Raw genomic sequence first — 18,497 nt, 5'->3', positions numbered from 1 at the left:
TAGAATTATGACCGTGAATCTACCGACGCTAAATATCAAGCCCCTCCCCACCCCCTTTTAAGGATATTGACTATGTGGGATTATCATGTCCAAGCAGCCCTACCCTCGCCATCAGTAGGTAATATTCTAGTAATTCCTGCCCCTAGCTGTCTTCCACTGGAAGGAACACAGCATGTGCTCTCTCCGTCCTGGGCTGGAGAGAGGCCACGGGATGGGGACTACTGCCATTGGTGCCCAGCTGGGTGCTGCGGGCTGGAAGACAGTCCCTCGTGGGGCCGCTGCCTGGAATCCCACCATGAAAGTGGACCCTGCAATAGTCTAGTTGGCTGAGCTCAGGGAGGCTTTTGGGGAGCTCCTGAGCCCAGACATATATTTGGAGGCCTGAGCCTTTTCCCAGGTGAGCCTCCCTGTTAGGGAGTAGGGTGGGGGGGGGGGGTTAGCTATAAATACTCTGCATTTGCCTGGCTCCCCAGGCCCTTCTTAAGGAGCTCGGAGCCTGACATCTGGGACTGGGACTGGCATCACGTCAATGTCAAGAACAACCTGAATGAGGGAGAAATCGGAGGCTGGCCAGCTGGGTGGTAGATGCGTGGAGGGTGGGGAAGAAGTTGGTTCTGGTCACCGGAGAGTGTCAGGGAGGGCAGCTTACCCCACCAAGTACACATGAGAGCCTAAGGACTCTCCTTTTTCCACATGAACTCGCTGAGCCTCCTCCTTCTCCCTGATTACCTGCCTCCTTGTGTCACTGCCCACATGGCCCACCCCTCACCTGTTTTCCTAGTTCTATTCACTCTCAATCAGGGAGTGAAAACAACATTTCCTCGGGGGCTCCTGGGGTAAGGGAGTTTGTCTTCGTCATTTGGGTGGTGGAGCAGTGAAGGCAGAGACTGCGGTGGGAGCCCCGAGGAGCCTGTTGCAAAGAACAAGGAATAGTGAAGCTGGATCGGAAAATTGGTCTTGGTCCAAAGGCTCTTTCAATTTCCCGGGGCCAATCAAGGAGCCCCAGAGACTTTTATTCTTTCATTCTGAGAGGCAAGAACAAATGAACCAGCCTTTTCTGAGGTTACCAAACTGCTCTCTTGCCCTCTCCTACCTCCATACTCTGGCCAGGGAGGGGCGGAAGGAGGAAGATTTTTAGAGCAGACATCCAAAGTCAATAGGCAGAGTGTCAGGTAACAGGGCCCAGCCCCTCTCATAAGCCACTGGGGTCCTTCTGCAGATGTGCCATTTCCTTGTTCCTGGTCTGAGCCTGGCCTTCAGCCCACGGTTCACCTGTCAGACAGCCACTGGAAAAATATCCTCTGTGATCCCCTGCAGCCCATGCCCCTCTGAGCTTCAACATTCCCATCAGTGCAATGGTGTACAATCCACTTTTTTTTCTGGTGACATATACTGTAATTAATTTTTAGTTGTCTGCACTACACAGGTGGTGTCATGTGTTGGCAAAATGAAGAGTTTAGGCCAGTTGCATTCACTAACCAGTCTGCCCTTTACCATGCCAGGCTCTACAGAAGCAAAACTCGCTGATGGCCTTTTCCTGAACTCTTGTTTCAAGTGCAACATCTGCACTTGCGGGGCAACATGGAAAACATCTTTGGTCATGGTAGTCCTAGCTCTTCCCCTCTTAGCTAAGATACTCGGGGGAGTCAGGGATTTGTAACATTAGGGAAAGAAGTGGCCCTTCTTTGACCTTTTATTCTCAGAGCAGAACTGGTAGATCTAGACCAAGTCAGCAAATAAGCAAAAGTTGGGAACTCGGCCAGAGGTTGGAAAAGGCGGAACAGAGAAGACTCTGGATGCTAACAAGGGAATGTGCGTCTTCAACAAAATGGGACCAGGGGACAAATAGTGGCTTACTGGCCCAGTGCCCCAGCGTTCATGATTTCTATGTGCCTACAGAAGGGTGGCATAGTGTCCTCCCCTGCCTCTCTGCTGCCTTTCTGGTTTCTGCTGACCCCTTGGGGAGCAGGTGGGGGGTGGTGACAATTCATCCTCCTGCTTATAGTGAAGGGAGCAGGCTGGCCCAGGGTGGGGGGGGGTGGTCAGTGCCCACGAGCCAAGTGGCATCCCTTAATGGGAAGTGGAGAGCTTGGTGGTGCTGGACCCTGCCAGAGGGTCCGTTGCCTTTTGTGTAGAATCTCCATTTCCATTCAACATCTGTCAAGTTCTTAGCCTTAGAGTATCTGTACCCGTGGAAAATAGTCACACAATTCATGTCTACTTGGCTTAAGTGCATTATAGATCATTCCATGGAAATACCTTCGTTTTTGTGTCTGACTGAAGCTGTGTTTAAGCTGATTCTATATTTCCCAGACCACACCTGCTGCTGGAAGAGAGGAAGAAACCCCCAAAATCTTAGTGGAGAATAATGACAAGTTGCTGGGGGGTGGGAGTCAAGCCTTTGCCCTGGGTTACCTGAGATGGACGGACAACCCTGCAGGGAATGAAAGATCTGAGCTCTATGATGCCAGTAAGGACCTCGACAGAGTGACTGGTTTTTTAGCTCTCCGTTCCAGCTCTGTGAACTTGTATACTTTGCTTAGCCAGGTTGGAATCAGCCTGATAGGTGACCAAAGAAAACAAATTACTGGAAATGATTATAAAACCTTCTATGCATGGGCTTAAAGAGGAAAACAAAGAAGGCTCTCAAAGGTTAAACAAGAAAAGACCTGATCAGATGCCAGGGCATAAACCCAAGTGTGGAGGAAGGCAGCGTGGGGTACCGATCGAGGATTTAACCTTGGAGGTAGACTGCTTGTGTTCAATTCTCCGCTTGCCCTTTCCCTAGGAGTCTAACTACTTCATTTCTCTGACCTCAGCTTTTGCGTCTGGAAAGTGAGAATTCTCATGTCTGCCTTACAGGAGCATTGCATCAAATGCAATGTGAGACCCGAGGGTGGTGCCTGCTACATAGAGATACTAAAGCAAGGAGCAGCTGCATTAAGAGCTGTGTGCTCTCGGGGAGGACCTGTCCATCATGGGAAAGTCTGGGCTCACTGCATCTTGCATTCAAATCTCCAGGGAGACTTCCCCGATTCCAGCCTGGTGATGGATCTTTCCCTGCCCCTCGTCCCAGTGATGTGACTACCATGCTAGCTGGGGATAGAAGATGAAAAACGAATCACTGACGCATCCCAAGTGGTGGAGTTGGCCTGCGGTGTCTGACTTCTGCCCCACTCCAGGCATCGGTTAGCCCATAAAGGAGAGCTGTAAAGATTTGGGGCTGCCCCATTTCCTTCCCGGTGAGAGTTTCCCTCAGATCTTATCTCTGCCCAGCTCCAAAGTGTAGGCCCCGAGACTCTAATCTTGACTCTGCTCTGACCCTTTGAACTTGTACTGGTCCCTCCCCTTGGCAGACCTCAGCTTCCCCTCATGCACCCTGACATGGCAGCTGGTTCTACTTCCAGAAGTCACTCCTGCCTCCAGCCACTTGGCCAACACCCTTACCAGGCTGGGCCCCTCTTTCCCCAAGATGGAGTTGTCAGGCTGGGCATCCTCCTTGCTGAACCCCAAGCAGAAAGTGTTACAGGAGTTCGGAGGAAGGAGAGGTCCCTGAGAGGGGTAGTCAGGGGGAAGCAGGGGGAGGCAGGGAAACTCATGAGGAAGAGTGGGGTCTGGTCCTTGACATCAGAGTCTTGTGTGCTTTTATGGCTTAGCTCAGGGATTGGCAAATCATGGCTCTAGAGCCAGATCCAGCCTGACACCTGTTTCTGTAAAATAAAATTGTGTTGGCTCACAGCCAGCATCATTCGTTTACGTATTGTCCTTGGTCAATCTGGTGCTACAACGGCAGCGCTGTGTAGTTGCGACAGAGGCTATGTGTCCTACAAAGTCTAAAGTATTTACTAGCAGGCCTTTGCCATGAAAGGGTTCACAAGCCCTTGCTTTCGTGCCTCCAGCTTTCCCCAACAAAGAGCGATCTGAGGAACCCAGGCCAGCTAGATTGCTTCACCAAGACACTAGAGTCCAAAACGCAGGGGAAACGTTCATATCCCCACACCCTAAGGCTATTACAATGCCCCTTATTGTATCAAAGGCTCCAAAATATCGTACGCATAAGAACCCGTTTATTGTTTAACCGACATTTCCCAACTTGTTTGATCTACCGCAACTTTTTTTTCCCCCTCAGAACACCTCGTAAAAAAGCTCACGTTCTGTGGATGCCCCGTAAACACTAGTCAGGTGGAATTCTCCTCTACTGCCTGAACTCTCGTCTAATGGGCCAAGTGACCTTGGCTGTATTACACTTGGGCCGACCCCCACCCCCACCCCCGGGGCCTGCTTCCTCATTGGTAGAATGGGGAAATATGGCTGTCCTACCTCCTCTATCACTCTTAAAAGCTTTTCAGGCTGGTCACTGAGAGAGTGTTCACAAAAACGGTCTGGAGCAAGATGACTGCGGTGTTATTGATTTTTTTTAATTAGTTTTGCTTTGATATATTGATTATTTAGCAATGGCGAAGTGGAGAAAGCACTAGATCAAGGTTGGGAGTTCCCTTTTGTGATCCTTACTCTATTACTAACTGGGTTTAACCAAATAACTTCTCCCCACAGGGCCTCAGTTACTTCACCCTAGACTCTAAAGATCTATTAGCTCTGAAAGTCTGTGATTCCATTTGGCTAGATCCATTCAACTTCCCTACTTATCCAAAACAATGGGGTCTCTCTCACCAACTTTGACCACTAACTCACCATGATTTTCTGGAGACAGTGTCTGTGCTCAGCACCAGCTGTGAGGAGGTATTAATGGAGGGTTTCTAGTGTTGCTGACTGCATAACGAGGCAGGGCTGACCCTTCTGGAATTGTCAACCTGACAATTCTCAACTTGATATCGGAGTGTTTCCTTTCTTTCTCTCCCATTGCTCAAAGGCTGCTTTGCCCAAACATGAAGTTCAGACAGCTGGTTAACAGATTTGGCAAAATAAAAGAGCAGATGTGACCCCTGAAAAGACAGTGGGACCAAGGGTGGTGTGAAAGTTCCCTGATAGGCATGGAATGAAGTGTTCATAAAGCAGAGTCCACATAAAATTCCTTCTGGCCACCTTGTCTGTTAACACCGCCCTCCCCTTAAAATGACCATTTCCCAGCTTCATCAACAGTCCTTGATATCAAGGATTTATAAGCAGTTGAACAAAAGGAGCTTTATGAAGAAGGTGAGAATCTACTGAAAAATACCCTCCTCATCCATGAGTTTAGGAAAATCCCAGAAAATCTTGCCTGGGTCAAAAAGTCTATGGCATGATGAGTGTGGGCTCAAATGGGGAGGGATGATTTGAGGGATGGGGGTTGTTCTTTTTGGTTTCTATGGAGAAAGCACCTGCAGGTGGAGTCAACCAGGGGAACTCCCAAGTGAAGGGGACTCAGAGCATCTCAGAGGCCACTGAACCCATGCCCTCCAGTCAGCCTTTCGGTCACAAATATTTACTGGGGCCCCACTGAGTTGGAAGGTCTCTGGGGACTTAGTGAGGTGGATCCAACATGATAACTGCCCTAAAGGAGCTTAGAATGTACTTGAGAAGGCAAGCCTCGTATACGTGAATATGATGAAATGTGTGCAGCAGGCTGAGTGCTAACAGACTTCAGAAAGGGGGGCAGCTAGCAAGGGCTAGGAATGATGGCTAAGAAGTTATAGTAATTGGAAGCCTCTTAGCTTTTCAAACCCCCAGGAAGGGAAATTCCACACTTTCCTAGGTGACCTCCATCAGGGTTCAATCACTCCTTTCTTGAAGCCTTCTTTGAATCATGCATCACCTTTGGCTGTGGGAAATGTTTGACCTTCCTGGGTCCAAGGATGGCCAACCTCTGCTTTCCCAGATGGAGCCCCAGCTCCATTAGCTCCCCTTCGTACAGGTGGCGGAAGGATGAGAAAAGGCTGAAGTTGTGGTGTTTGGTCCTGGTTCTCTTTCCACGGTGACTGAGCAGCTTATGCTTCCATTTCTCGGGGTCCAGGGTGCATCTCCGGGACAGTCAGACTGGCCTGGGGACGACAGTCATCCCGGAGCATATTCCTTTCCATGTGGGGGGGCAGCTGGTCTGGCTGGAGGCTCAGTTCCAGGAAATATGTCATCTGAATCAAGGTGACCGCTGCTGTTCTTTTTGCCTCCTGAGCTGCACAGACACAGAGGATGCTGTGAAGGGACTGGGAACTGAATTTGATTCCCTGAGGACCCCAACCCCAACCCCCACAAGACATTGGGAACTTCCTGACACAGAAGAATTGCAATTGACCCCTTTGATTGAAAAGGATTGGGCCAGGCCTTTGGGGTCCTGGGGTGATCATCTTAGCCTCTTCCACTTGCTCCCACAAATCTCACCCTCTCTTCATCAGAGCTAACCACCACGGAGCACTCATTTTAGGAGTATTTAAACCTGGGCTGGAAGAGACTTTCAGCCAGGGCATGCAGAGGGTGCAAGTGTAGTTTGCCCCCACATCTGGTCCCAGCCCTCCTGCCATCCACGTCTGGGATTGCTCCTGTGGTTCACATGCCTACAGTTAGCATCTGTCTTACCATCCTCTGAAGAGCTTCTCCTTCAGTTCTGGGATGTCACCAAGGCCTAAGTATAGAGATGATTCTCCCATTTCATTGATAAACCAAGGCCAGGAGTGGTTAAATGGCTCCGACGAGAACTTAGCATTTCTATATCCCAGGTCCTGGCACCAACTCTGACGCCACCCAGTCCTGAGGGTGTCTGATTGGAACGAAAACTCCCTCCCCAGCCTTGGGACTACTTCAACTCAACTCACTCATCTTGTTTCTCCAGAGCTTCTTTTGCAACAGGCCAAGAACCACAAGTGTAAGGGGGCACAGCACCGTGGAGGCGAGAATCAGGATCCGAGAGATGTTATTCTCTCCTGGAGAAACGCTGGAGAGGAAGGAGCCGGTGGGGGGAGGAGGAAGAGCACAGGGGAGGGAAGGTTGGAGCTGGACAGGAGGCTGAAGGGCATTTGGCCCTCGCCCCTCACTTTACAGGTGAGAAGCTGAGGTGAGGGAAGTTGGCTGCCTTCATTCCCCCGGCGGGTGAGTAGCGGAGCTGGGACCAGGACCCCTGTCTGCAGGTTCCCATGCCCTGAATCCCAGTCCCTCCTGCACTGCCCGTGTGTGTGGGCCCCACTGCGTGGCACAGTGGGAAACAGGACGGAGCGAGTCAGGGAATCTACCCTGGCCATTTGGCTCTGCCACAATCTTTCCCTGTGGCTTCAGCAAGTACCTCTCCCTCTCTAGAGCTTTTGTTCCTCATCTTTTAAAAAAAAGTCCCAAAGGTTCCACCTAAATATTCTCTTTTCCTAATGTTTAGATTTTTACTTGAAAACCACATGAAAATACTCAGGGCTCCTTAGCAAGGACTCTTGAACAAGGGAGGGTCTGCGATTTTTATGGTCCTTGCCCTTCGCTGTCGTGGGGTTATAAAGAGAGAAGTGAGCAGATGGAGTGGGGTACAGTGGTCAGCCCACGGAGGAGCATGCCGGGAGTGGGGCAGATATGGAGCCCGGGCCAAGGTGAAGGTCTGGGAGTTTACCTCATCATGGAGGACACCTTGCCCAAGAGCCTCATGGACCCAGCAGCTGGGGCCTGGCTCTGTGTGGCTTGGGGATCGCTGTCTCCAACAGGCATGTCTAGGTCCTCTTCGGTGGCTCCCTCCTCAGACGCCATCTCTATGCTGGTGGGCCCCAGGATCCACACACCTGCGGCTGGGGTAGTTCCTTCAATGGAGCCCAGGTCATGTGGCTTAGAAACGGTTGTTGCTTCTTGCAGGATTTCCTGCACCCATTTTTCTGAGACCAGAGTTGATGGCCTACTGGTCCCTATGACCTTCCCAGTGACATCCGGAGCTGTTCCGACCCCCTCTGTTTCTACAGGTGGCCCATCGGCCTCTGTCGTTGTCTCCCTCCCTTCCTGGCGGGGCCTCGCCCTATTCGCCACTGAGCTTCTGGTGTCCCACACCCAAACACCTTTTGTCGTACTGGACACGCCTCCAGTTGTTGAAGCCGGACTCTCTGGAGTGGGCACTGTTGCCCAGACAGAACCCTCTACCTGGCTGGCCGTCCCTAGAGCCACTCCCTCAGCTGTTCCTGGAGTCTGCCTTCCCTCAGCTGACGCTGTTGTTCTGTTGGTCCCTGGAGTCAGAGCAACCCTATCCCATCCTGTCCCCTGGCTTTCTACAGTCTGAGCCGTTCCTGAGGTCCGTCTGCTGGCCGCTGGTAACACTGCTCCGAAGGATCCCATGACGAGCTCACCGGCAGCTGGAGTGGCCATGGGGATGGTTCTGGAAGGATCTGTGAACGGCAGAGGGAGACCACGTGGAAAGGCTACCCCAGCTGCCTGCAGCATTTAGCAAAGGATGCCAGGCTTAAGGTGCTTGCTCCAAGGAATGCGACCTCACTAAGCAACACAGTCTTCAGTCAGTATGATGGATAAAATAAAAATGAGGGAAAACCAGGTGTATTCTCTAGCCTGTCGCAAATATTGACATTCTATGGTCCTTTCTCCTTGTTTAATGCCCACGTACACTCTGAGAGCTGTCCTGCACTCCCATGCTGGCCCTTTTCCCACAGCCCACCATATACTGCTCCTCAGACGGAGCAGGCAATCTCCGCAGATGGTCAGGGCAACATCTAACCGGACAAGTGCAATGCCAGGCTCTGCCTGTCCTCTGACATGCCACTTCTCCTGGCCAGCCACTGCCTGGGCCCCCTTCCATGGACTCTGGGTGCCCACCTCCAGGTCGCGTCTCTGGAACCTACCATGCAGAGCATGGACCTGGCAGCTTCTCAGATGTCTGCTGAGGGGCTCGGTCTCAGGAAAAGCCTCTTCTGTCCTGAGTATCTGACCTGCTCTGCTTATCTGAACAAAGAGACATCGTGAGCCGAAGAAGCCACATTTTTCAATTCACTCCCTTCTTGGAGTCCTCTCAAATATTCAGGCCACAGGGGTGCCTGAGTGACTCAGTTGGTTAAGCGACTGCCTTCGGCTCAGGTCACGATCCTGGAGTCCCGGGATCGAGTCCCGCATCAGGCTCCCTGCTCGGCAGGGAGTCTGCTTCTCCCTCGGACCCTCCTCCGTCTCATGCTCTCTCTCTATCTCATTCTCTCTCTCAAATAAATAAATAAAATCTTTTAAAAAATTTAAAAAAAAACAAAAGAAAACCAAATATTCAGGCCACAAAATTTGGGGAAATGTGGGTGGGACAGCTTGCATGCATCCATTTAGGCAGTTTTTCCAAATATCTACCTTCCTTCTGAAGGTAATTTCTTTCTGAAATGAAAGGCTACTTCGTAAAGTCCTTGCTTTACCCCCAGGTTTTCCTCATCACTCCCCACCCCCCTCAGGCTTGAAGCCCTCTTGGACCTGTCGGTCAGCGCCTGCACCTTCTCCTTCCCAGCATTCACGTCACCAGACTTGACCCAGCAGCCATCAGCCCATACCTGCAGAGACGGTCAGCTTCATGCTGAAGAAGAACATGCTGTTTGTGTTTCCAATGCCACAGCGATAGCGCCCCACGTCATTCGGGGAGAGCTGGGACAGCCTCACCACAAACAAGCCTCTCTGCGGGAAGTCTGCTAGAGCCACGCGGCCGCGGTAGCCGAGGTGAGTGTAGTTGGTGGTGGACACGATGGTGTGGCAGATCCACGTCACGGGGCTTAGGCGGCACCAGTACTTCCTCACATGCTTGTTGATGGACAAGGGGGTGTAATGGCACCGGATGGTGACAGCTCCCCCAGGTTCCCCAGACACCAGCCTCGGGCCCTTCAGTGCATTTGCAGCTGCTGGAGGGGTGAGGGGGGAGAGTCAAAGGAAAGGGAGTGTTGGGTAGAGTCACTGTGTGGGGAGTTACAAGCTCCAAACTCTGCCAGATTTAGGGAACAGGTCAGAAAATGCCTTCATGAAAGTGAAGCGAAGAAGAATCAATATGGGCACGTCGGAGCTCAGTGCCCTGGATCAGGAGTACCCCAGCCGTGGAATGGAGCTGTGTCTAAGGCCCCATCTGAGAGACAGAAATGCAAGAGTACTCTTACCAACTATTTAGCTAGCGCCTATCATGCGCCGGACATTCTCATACAAGTCCGTCCAGAGCCTGGGTCAACATCTGATGGGAGGACTATGGTTTGTTTGATGGAAAACCCAAGAGAGATGGTAAGGAGGTGAGGACAGATTAGTGTGCTTTCCCTCGAGAGGGAAGGGGGCCCTGAACACAAGAATCCTGGCCCACTCAGTGGGTCCATCCCCAGACCGGTGGTTGAAAAATGTTCACACCGGTTCGCACCGTGCTTTTCTGTAGAAATAGAAACACGTACCACCATCCAAGCACAGATGAACAATACTGTAAATATGTCTGCTTTGGCCATAGGCATAAATCATGCTCGAACACGTCTATGGCCTGTTCACTGAGTGACATGAACTTGACCTGGTGCGAACAGAAACAAAGCTTGTTCTTACACTGTCTCTTCATACTGGCTCTGCTCCTTGATAAATCTCAGGCATAACTTCAGGTACAGTAACTTTCATAGTCTTACATGGGGAGGAAAAAGTCCAATCTGGTCAAGAGCAATATATCTATCCAGTCCCGTCCGGTGACTGGTTGCAACTCTTGTCTCTTTGTTCTCTTCCCTCTATTCCAAACGGCTGTTTAGGCCCCTCGGGGATTGCATCTGGAGGGACAGAGGGGAAGGTGAGGGGCAACAAGGGATGGCCAGAGATCTTCCTAGAACTTTTGCCTCCCAGACCGGCCCTCTGGCCGTAGCTCCTTCCTTGTAAGAACCGCCTCTCCTGCTGGCCTCTTGCCCCTCCTCCAACACCACCACACCTATGACTTCGGGCCACCTGCCCTTCTTTGGGTGGTCCCCATCCTTTCTGGGTGGCCTTTGTGGTGGAGCCCCCAGGCCAGCTCCTTTCTGTGGGTCCCACATTTGGTCACGGGAAGCACACTTTGGCCCTGCCATCAGGAGAAGCTGGGACATGGGACAGCTTGGTGAGTGGCTTTCTACAAGTTCCTTCTCTTACTTGACTGAACGTGAGGGCGCAGGTGAAGGCGAGCCCAACACCCCATCATCTCTCTCCAAAACAGCTCTTCCGGTGAGCTCGGCTACCCTCTGCTGATTCTTCAGATGGCTACATGGGGGGCTGTGGCTGGCACAACCCCCTCTGTGGTCCTCGCCACAGTCCGGCGCAGGCGCTTCAACATCCTGCTTTAGGATGTGGGTGCCTGGCATCTATCAATTTGTTCTATGTCTTTAGGGCCCTCTGAAGCCAAGAAGGCTCAGGTTTTTTTGCTTGTTTTTAAAGATATTTATTTATTTGAGAAAGAGAGAGAGAGAGCACAAGCAGGGGGAGCTGCAGAGGGAGAGGGAGAAGCAGGCTCTCGCTGAGCAAGGAGCCTGATGCAGGACTCGATCCCAGGACCCCAAAATCACGACCTGAGCCAAAGGCAGACACTCAATGGACCGAGTCACCCAGGAGCCCCAAGAAGGTTCAGTTTAATATCCTGTTGCCAGAACTGGCTACAGAATTGCAAAGCCCAGTGCAAAATGAAAATGCAGAACCCCTTGTTCGGAGTTTATTAACCCCTGTTCACTATGGTGATAGCAGAGCGTTAAACCAAGCACCTTCTGAGTCTGGGGCCCTATGACTGCCCAGGGCCCATGCTCATGAAGCCGGCCTGCCTGCTACATATGTCTTGAGGTCTAATTATAGGAAGACTCGAGGCCACGGTGCTATGACTGTGGCAGTACTCACCGTAAGTTTAATTAAATGACATGCCACCAACTATGCCATTATTAGTAAAGCTAAATGGCAACTTGTCTTTAAAAGTCAAGAATATTCACAACTACAAACAAGGACCGTCTCGGGACAACAGTGATGGGGTGCCCTGATAAAGTGTTCATACCCTAGTTCTCATGAATTCTTGCAATCTACACATGGCACATACAAGAGGCTCTCTGCCCCATTCATCAGCAGGATGGGGGCAGTCTGACCTCGCAGGAGAAGGCTGATTAAGAACCCTTAATGAGCTCTTGCAGTGAACATTTTTTCTTTTGTTAATACCAAGTTTTACTTGCCCTTGAGAACTCGTTTGGTGAATTACTGATCAGTAGCTCTTAGTTATATATAATTAAGGTGTATATATATTATATAATTGGGAATATATTTGGTATGTATTATAAATACTTTGGAATGTTTTATTGGTCACCTGTGGGCTAGCATTTTAGGATCCATGTGGTGCCCGCCTGGGCTCCCTGCTGCAGATTCCCAGCCCTTTGGTGGAGGCAGGGGCCCTGCACTCATTCCACCATCACTTCCCTGCAGTTGTCTGTGGCTCTGGCTTCCCCCGGGGAGGAGTGAGGGGGGGTCCTGTGGATGGAGGGAGCCCAGGGACTAGAGACCAACTCGGTCTGAGAGAGCACAAGAGGCAGGACAGGGGGAGAATGGTTGCACCTGCAGTGGCTGTCTCCTCCATCCGGCATGGGGGTGGGAAAGGAGCGAGTGTTTCCTTGGCCCAGAGGTGGGGCCGGGAGGGCAGAGGGCCCTTCCACTGGCATCTGAGATGGGGTCTTCTGTGTGGATGGGTCAAAGCAGAACCTGGGACAAAGGGAGGAGATGAACCATCAGGGGACCCTCTAAGCTCACAAATGCAGCCATGAGAGGAAGAGCCGGCTGTAAACTCCTTGCCACCCCATCAGGTAAGAGTTCCCTGCCTTCTGCCTTGCCTCCCTTTGGCTCCTGTGACACTGCTGGAGTCCCACGTGTCAGCTGCCAACATGGGGAGGAGAAGGAGGAGACGGACAGCGGAGAGGGGGCCACCCCATCCCCTGTGCTGCCTTCCTGGCCGCAGGCCTTGGGGGGCTGAGGGGGCATTTCTTTGAAGGAAGACTGAAATGCTGTCCAGAATACTTAACTGCACCCTTAAAAGTATCAAATTCAGCATTTGAGACTTAAGGGAATTGAGTCAGGACTCTTACCTACATTAATATGTTAGCAGAAAAATCATGGGCCTGCCTGAGTTTTCATCTGGGGGCAGGGGACACCTGCTTCTACTGAAAATTTTTCAAAGGCAGCTAGTGGGAGATTCAAATCAAGAGATGGTGTGATTATATGACAGAGAGTTCTTGCTCAAAATGAACGTTTGGTTCATTAAAATTCTGATTTGTTTATAAGCCAAACACAATTATTCACCCTTTTTTTTGGGTATTACCAGAGCATTTTCATTCATTCATTTAATGATTATTTGTTCAGTATCTACACGGGACTAAGTTCTAGGTACCAGACACTCTGGGCACATATTCACCACATTTCTCAGTGGTTCCCCATTTCCATCAAAATAAAATCTAGACACCACAGCACGGAGACAGGGCCATGCATCATTTGAGCCTGATCCATACCTGGCCAGCCTCACCATACCAGCCTGCCAGGACCTATTGGGGCAAAGACTCTGTCCTCCATCCAGCTGTCCCTTGTGACTGGCACGTGCTTGGCCCTCCATAAATGTGTGCTGATTAAATCAGTAGATGCAGAGATGCAAATTTTGTTTACCCACCAGTTTCTCGTAGACTCTGAACACTTTTGAGGAGGGCAGGTCTGCATCTTTAAGTCCCTAGTCCTGGGCCTGGCACTGAGTGTTTTTGGAATGAGTGGGAATGAGCAGTACCCCTTCTGTCTCTTGTGTGTATGCTCTGGAACCCTCATCTTGCAAATGCCGCCACCTTTCAGTCATCAACTTGAAGGGAAGAGAGCAGAAACATTGGGAATATCCTAACAGTGAATATTCTAGAAATGAGCAAAGCAGGCATTGGCTCTCTCTTGTGAGCTCTTGCGCCTCTCACTCCCTCCAGGCCCAGACCTGACCCCTCCCTGGATGCACTGCATGGTCTGGGATGCCGGGAGAGAGAGCCAAGGGTATGGCCAAAGTGCCGGGGCAGCGGTCAACGCCACCACCGAACCGCCCGCCAGGAATCTCCGCAGCCTGGAAGGCACAGGGCTGGTTTTGCAAGCTCCGAATCTGGGCTGTGTTTGGGACTCACCTTGCAAGAGGCACAACGTCAGGAGGACGGGCATTTTCCAACCTGCCCTCTGGTTGGCGACCTGCAAAAAACACTGTAGTTGAAGAAGCCTGAGGGGGGCAGGTGAGAAGCTAGGGTGAGCAGCAGGGAGACCTGGGCGGGCCCTTTCTCACTGGAGGACCTCAGTGTGCTCAGTGTTGTGGTGGATGGGGTATATGTCACCAAGGGCAGGACGGGAACTGCCCTCCCTGAGAGAAGCATGACTCCATCACCCACTCCTCAGCATGCGTGTTTGGCCCAGTCACCACTACCAAGGCTAAAAGGTCCCCACCCTTGGGGTTTCTGTGTTCAGAAGAGTTGGAACTCCCCCTGTAGGATCCCAGCCCCCGCACCCACTTGCCAGCGCGGAGCTCTGAATGTGGGGGAGCCTTGTGTCGTGGAAAGATGACACCCTTGAAGTTGAAACGTAGGCGGGAGTTGTGGGGCCTTCAGGGGTCAGCTTCCTCCCCGGGAGAATGAGCACATGCGTCAGGGAGTTGTTGCACAACTGAAACTAGATTGTGTTAGAAGTGCTGGCAGTGTGCTGGGTACAGAGTAGCTCCCTCCCCCTTCCCTTCTCACCCCTTCTTTTTTGCAGAAAGAGAATTGGTTCCTTCAAGAGAAGCTTTCTGTTTTGCTGGTGGGGTGCCGCCGGGTGGTAACAAGGACTTAGAAATTAGCTCTCAGGACGTGAAATTGTCGGCACAAGGGTCCTATTCTCTTTCTTCTCCACAACTTCTAGAAAGCCCTCCCTGTCCTCCGGTCCACGCTGCTCTCCCCTTACTCTGGTCTCTCCTGCTGGCCAGGTGGGACTCTATGTGCCATCACTCTACCCCAGGCTCTGGGCTGGATGTAGCATGGCGCAGGAGCAAGAATGGACCACTCTCGGAAGAGACACCATACTGATCCCCACTCAGTAGTCTTTTATTGCTTGCTGATTATAAAGACAGAGATTGTACATTATACTTCATTTGTATTCCCCCTAGGGTTTTCTTTTTTTTTTTTTAAGATTTTATTTATTTGACAGAGAGAGACAGCGAGAAAGGGAACACAAGCAGGGGGAGTGGGAGAGGGAGAAGCAGGCTTCCCGCCGAGCAGGGAGCCCGATGCGGGGCTCAATTCCAGGACCCTGGGATCATGACCTGAGCCGAAGGCAGACGCTTAACGACTGAGCCACCCAGGCGCCGCCCCCCACCCCAGGGTTTTCATGGATGCTTTTGAGTTGATTCAAAATCTGTGCTTTAAGTCTATCTACTGCCTGCAGTTCTTCAGATCTATACATTTAGAAAGAAAGAAAGAAAGAAAGAAAGAAAAAGAAAGAAAGAAAGAAAGAAAGAAAGAAAGAAACAAACAAACAAACAAACAAACAAAGAAAGAAAGAAAGAAAATTAAGTTAGCGATCATAGTCTCCTTCCCCCTCTAATCCCTGCCTCACTAATGTTGAGAACAGGTGCAGACCATCGTGGTCTGGCCCGAGTGCAGGAGACCCTTACGGCCCACCCTTGCCCAATGAGACTAAGCCACACAAGGCCAGTGGCCAGGCTGGGACATAGGCTAAAGGAGGAGGAAAGGGAACGCGGGAGGCAAGGAGAAGCGGGAGAGGAAAGGAAGGGCAAAGGAAGAGAGTAGGGGGCAGGAGAATGGTAGGATCCATAGGTTGGCACTGCAGCTGCAAACTGTCACCTCAGCTTGGCTCTGCCCAGCCGTCTCCCCTAAAGCCTTGGCCTGCTCTATCCAGGTAGAGCCCCGAGAGCGGAGGAAGCTACAAGAGTCCTCAGGCTCCTCGCGCCCCCTTCGTGCCCTCTTAGCGATGCCCCTGCCTTGGGCGCCGCCATGGCAGCCTAGGCCCTACTCGCCGTCCAGAGCTTCTGGCTGCCTGCCTTCACCTGGAGGCTCTCCCAGGTGTGCCTGCGCCTAATCTGTTGTTTGATTAATGTCCACCAAGCCCAGGTTCCTCGGGGCTTGTTTTTCTAACACACTAGGTGCTGACATGGCACAAGTTGAGGTCAAAGTCTCCGCACCACACCACCTAGTTCCTCCCAAGTCCACCCGCGCAGCAATCTCCAGGCTTGGGAGCAAAAGCCACCTCGCCCCTGAGGGGCAATGAGGAAGCTCGGAGTGTGAGATAAAAAGTCTCTGGGGAGTTATCAGCCTTGATTGGAGGCTGAAAGGACTATATTCGAGGAAATGTCTCCAAGCCAACCACCCTGCCAGTGACCTTCAGAAAACCTTTCTCCAGGATACAGAGAGCCCCAACTCAGCAGCCTGGGGCTACAGTCCTCTGTAATAATGCACAGCATTTTAGGGGATGAGGGCCACGTGGTGGGGGGCTCTCATCCCTCTGTCCTGCTGGGAAGGGCATCTACATCTCCAGCACAGGCTGGTGTATGACTCCCCAAATCCCTACTGCCCCCCCCACACTTCCCTCCTATTCCCTACCCCTGGGGCAGCAGACAAGAAAGCAAAAGAGCCCATGTGATGTAGAGGGAAGTGCATAGAACCAGGACTCTGGAGCCTTCGCTTTGCTCACGGCTTATAGAATAACCTAGAGCAAATGCATCCTTGTCTCCACTACAGCAGAAGAACTTTGTGTGATTTCCATGTCTCCTTCTCTTTCTGACATTTGTTGGTTCCACATGACTCAGGGCCTCAAAGGAATCATGCACTCTGGTGGGAGGGAGAGTCAGGGTGAGCAGGAGAGTGGGGAGGCACTGTGGGCTGTGGGCTAAACCCCATGGTCCTTCCCTGGCCTCCGGGGCATGAGCCCAGCCTGCTCCAGGAAAGGCCCCTGAATGCACACTTGAGAGTTGCTGCTGCAAGTCACCACCACCACCCCTCCCCCTGGGGGAGAGACAAGACCCCAGCCTCTGGGGAGAAAGCCGAGTCTCACCTGTCCTCCTGGCTTAGCTGAGGCTTCTCCAGCCATCTCAGTCCAGAGATAAAATCCACCCGGACTTTTCTTTTTACTCTCTCTCTTTTTGAGCTGCTGAACACCTTCTAGCTTCTTTTCTTTAACCTTGAGACTGAGAATCAGCCCTGGAGAGCTGGAAACAGCTGGAGCTACAAGAAGCTCCAAGTACAAGATGGAGCTCTGCACCTCGCCTCTCCACAGCTGCAGCAAGTCACTGCACCCTGCCTACTAGTTCTAGGAAGGAGCTGGTCCTGGTTCCTTGTGGTCCTCACTGTCACTTACTCTTGCAGAACTTTTCCAGGGGTGGTGACAGTGACGTCAAGAATCCACATCCTTCCATCTCTCATTTCCCCTCCAGTCCAGGGCCCCAGATTTTTCAGGATGCCCCAGTTTAGCTTGCCCTTTCAGGATAAGTGATGCAGCAATCTGGGGAGGAGAGAAAATTCAGGAGAGGAATTCCCCAGTAGTCTGGCTGGGCAGCTGGTGCCTTCTGCTGGCCTGGCCCCATCGGCTCCCAGGAGAGCCAATTTGGGTCACAGACTCCAGGTCAACTGCACGTCTGGTAGTCCCTAATTCATGCTCCAGACAAAGCACAATACAGGAAATGAGATGATTTCCATGGAAAGAGAGCACTGACCAGCATGGCTCATCCCGGAGGATAACAACATGCTTAAAAATACCCCAACATTTTGCTTTGGAAAATATATCATGGGTGGGTTCTCTTCCTTGTAAAAGATGTAATGCCTACCTCTGTTGGTTTTAAACTGACATCAAAATGACAATTAAGGAGCTCCAAGGGGCAGAGGTACTGCAGACTCTAGTGAAGGATGCTCACCAGGCCCCTGAGGGACACTGTAGCACCCTTGGGCCAATTAGAAAGAGCACTTCTTCTTTAGAAAAATCAAGGCAGTTGATATATTGTTGTACAATAACCATAGATAGCAACACGTATTGTCTATGCATTCCCCCTTCCAGGTCTGAAGACAGGCTGTGGGTAGGAACTGTGTCACTGAAAGCAATAAAAGAGGAAAAGAAACAATACCATGGGCTGCCTGGAGTGTGGCTGGGACAAGGTGGTCTCGTGTGTGTGCCAGTTTCTGAGTGCACAGTAGTGTGTGTCACTATCCCAGGACTTGGTTAGAAGGTCCAGATCTTCACAAACACCTGCAGCCTCTCATATAAGTTCGAAGACATCTACAATGGAAATGCATTTCCTTAGCTGTGGCATGCTTAAGCAGTGCACAACCTGAAGAACTGTACATGGTGGCCCTGCTTATCCCCAGAACTGAATGGTGGTAGAGAGGGTTAATGCCTGGCTACATTCTCCATTCCCAGCTCCTCTGGGAGCAGTACAGCATTGTGGTTTGATCACATAGACTTTGGAGTTAAGACTCCTTCCAAGTTAATATCCCAGCCCTACTTTTTACTGGAAAAGTGATATGAGTCAGATTACTTAACCGCTTTACTCCTTGTTCTCCTCATCTGAAAACGGGAAATAATAGCACCTATCTCATAAAGTTATTTTGTGGATTAAGTGTGACAATCCATATAAC

At 51.3% G+C, this 18,497-nt stretch overlaps 1 protein-coding gene across 2 annotated transcripts; it reads right to left on the bottom strand.

Moving 5' to 3' along the window:
• Positions 1–4,409: 4,409 nt before the first annotated feature.
• FCAMR (Fc alpha and mu receptor) lies at positions 4,410–17,068 on the bottom strand. Of its 2 annotated transcripts, XM_025855057.2 has the most exons (7): positions 16,924–17,068; positions 14,016–14,076; positions 12,433–12,576; positions 9,426–9,764; positions 7,520–8,276; positions 6,747–6,865; positions 4,410–6,109 (listed from the first exon to the last, which is right to left on the bottom strand). In XM_025855057.2, the coding sequence occupies exons 1-7, from the start codon at positions 16,957–16,959 to the stop codon at positions 5,925–5,927; spliced, it is 1,641 nt and encodes a 546-aa protein (XP_025710842.2). In that variant the 5' UTR covers positions 16,960–17,068; the 3' UTR covers positions 4,410–5,924. The 2 variants fall into 2 exon arrangements, with proteins under 2 accessions (XP_025710842.2, XP_073740641.1); XM_073884540.1 differs by lacking the exon at positions 12,433–12,576 and having other exon boundaries at positions 9,426–9,767.
• Between the last annotated feature and the right edge of the window lie 1,429 nt (positions 17,069–18,497).

The sequence above is a fragment of the Callorhinus ursinus genome, unplaced genomic scaffold (genome assembly GCF_003265705.2).
Source record: "Callorhinus ursinus isolate GAN/ISIS: 27379988/994484 unplaced genomic scaffold, GSC_fseal_2.0 scaffold57, whole genome shotgun sequence".
Taxonomy (NCBI): domain Eukaryota; kingdom Metazoa; phylum Chordata; class Mammalia; order Carnivora; family Otariidae; genus Callorhinus; species Callorhinus ursinus.
Note: the sequence above shows the minus strand (reverse complement) of the source record. Positions and strands in the feature narration are given on the sequence as shown.

Bases quoted from the DNA above. Each gene is read 5' to 3' on its own strand.
- FCAMR (XM_025855057.2), bottom strand. From the start codon at position 16,959: ATGGCTGGAGAAGCCTCAGCTAAGCCAGGAGGACAG. The intron at 12,577-14,015 runs GTGAGTCCCAAA...CCTTTGTCCCAG, and splicing joins GACGTTGTGCCTCTTGCAAG to GTTCTGCTTTGACCCATCCA. The intron at 9,765-12,432 runs GTGCAACCATTC...CCCCTCCAGCAG, and splicing joins GGAGGAGACAGCCACTGCAG to CTGCAAATGCACTGAAGGGC.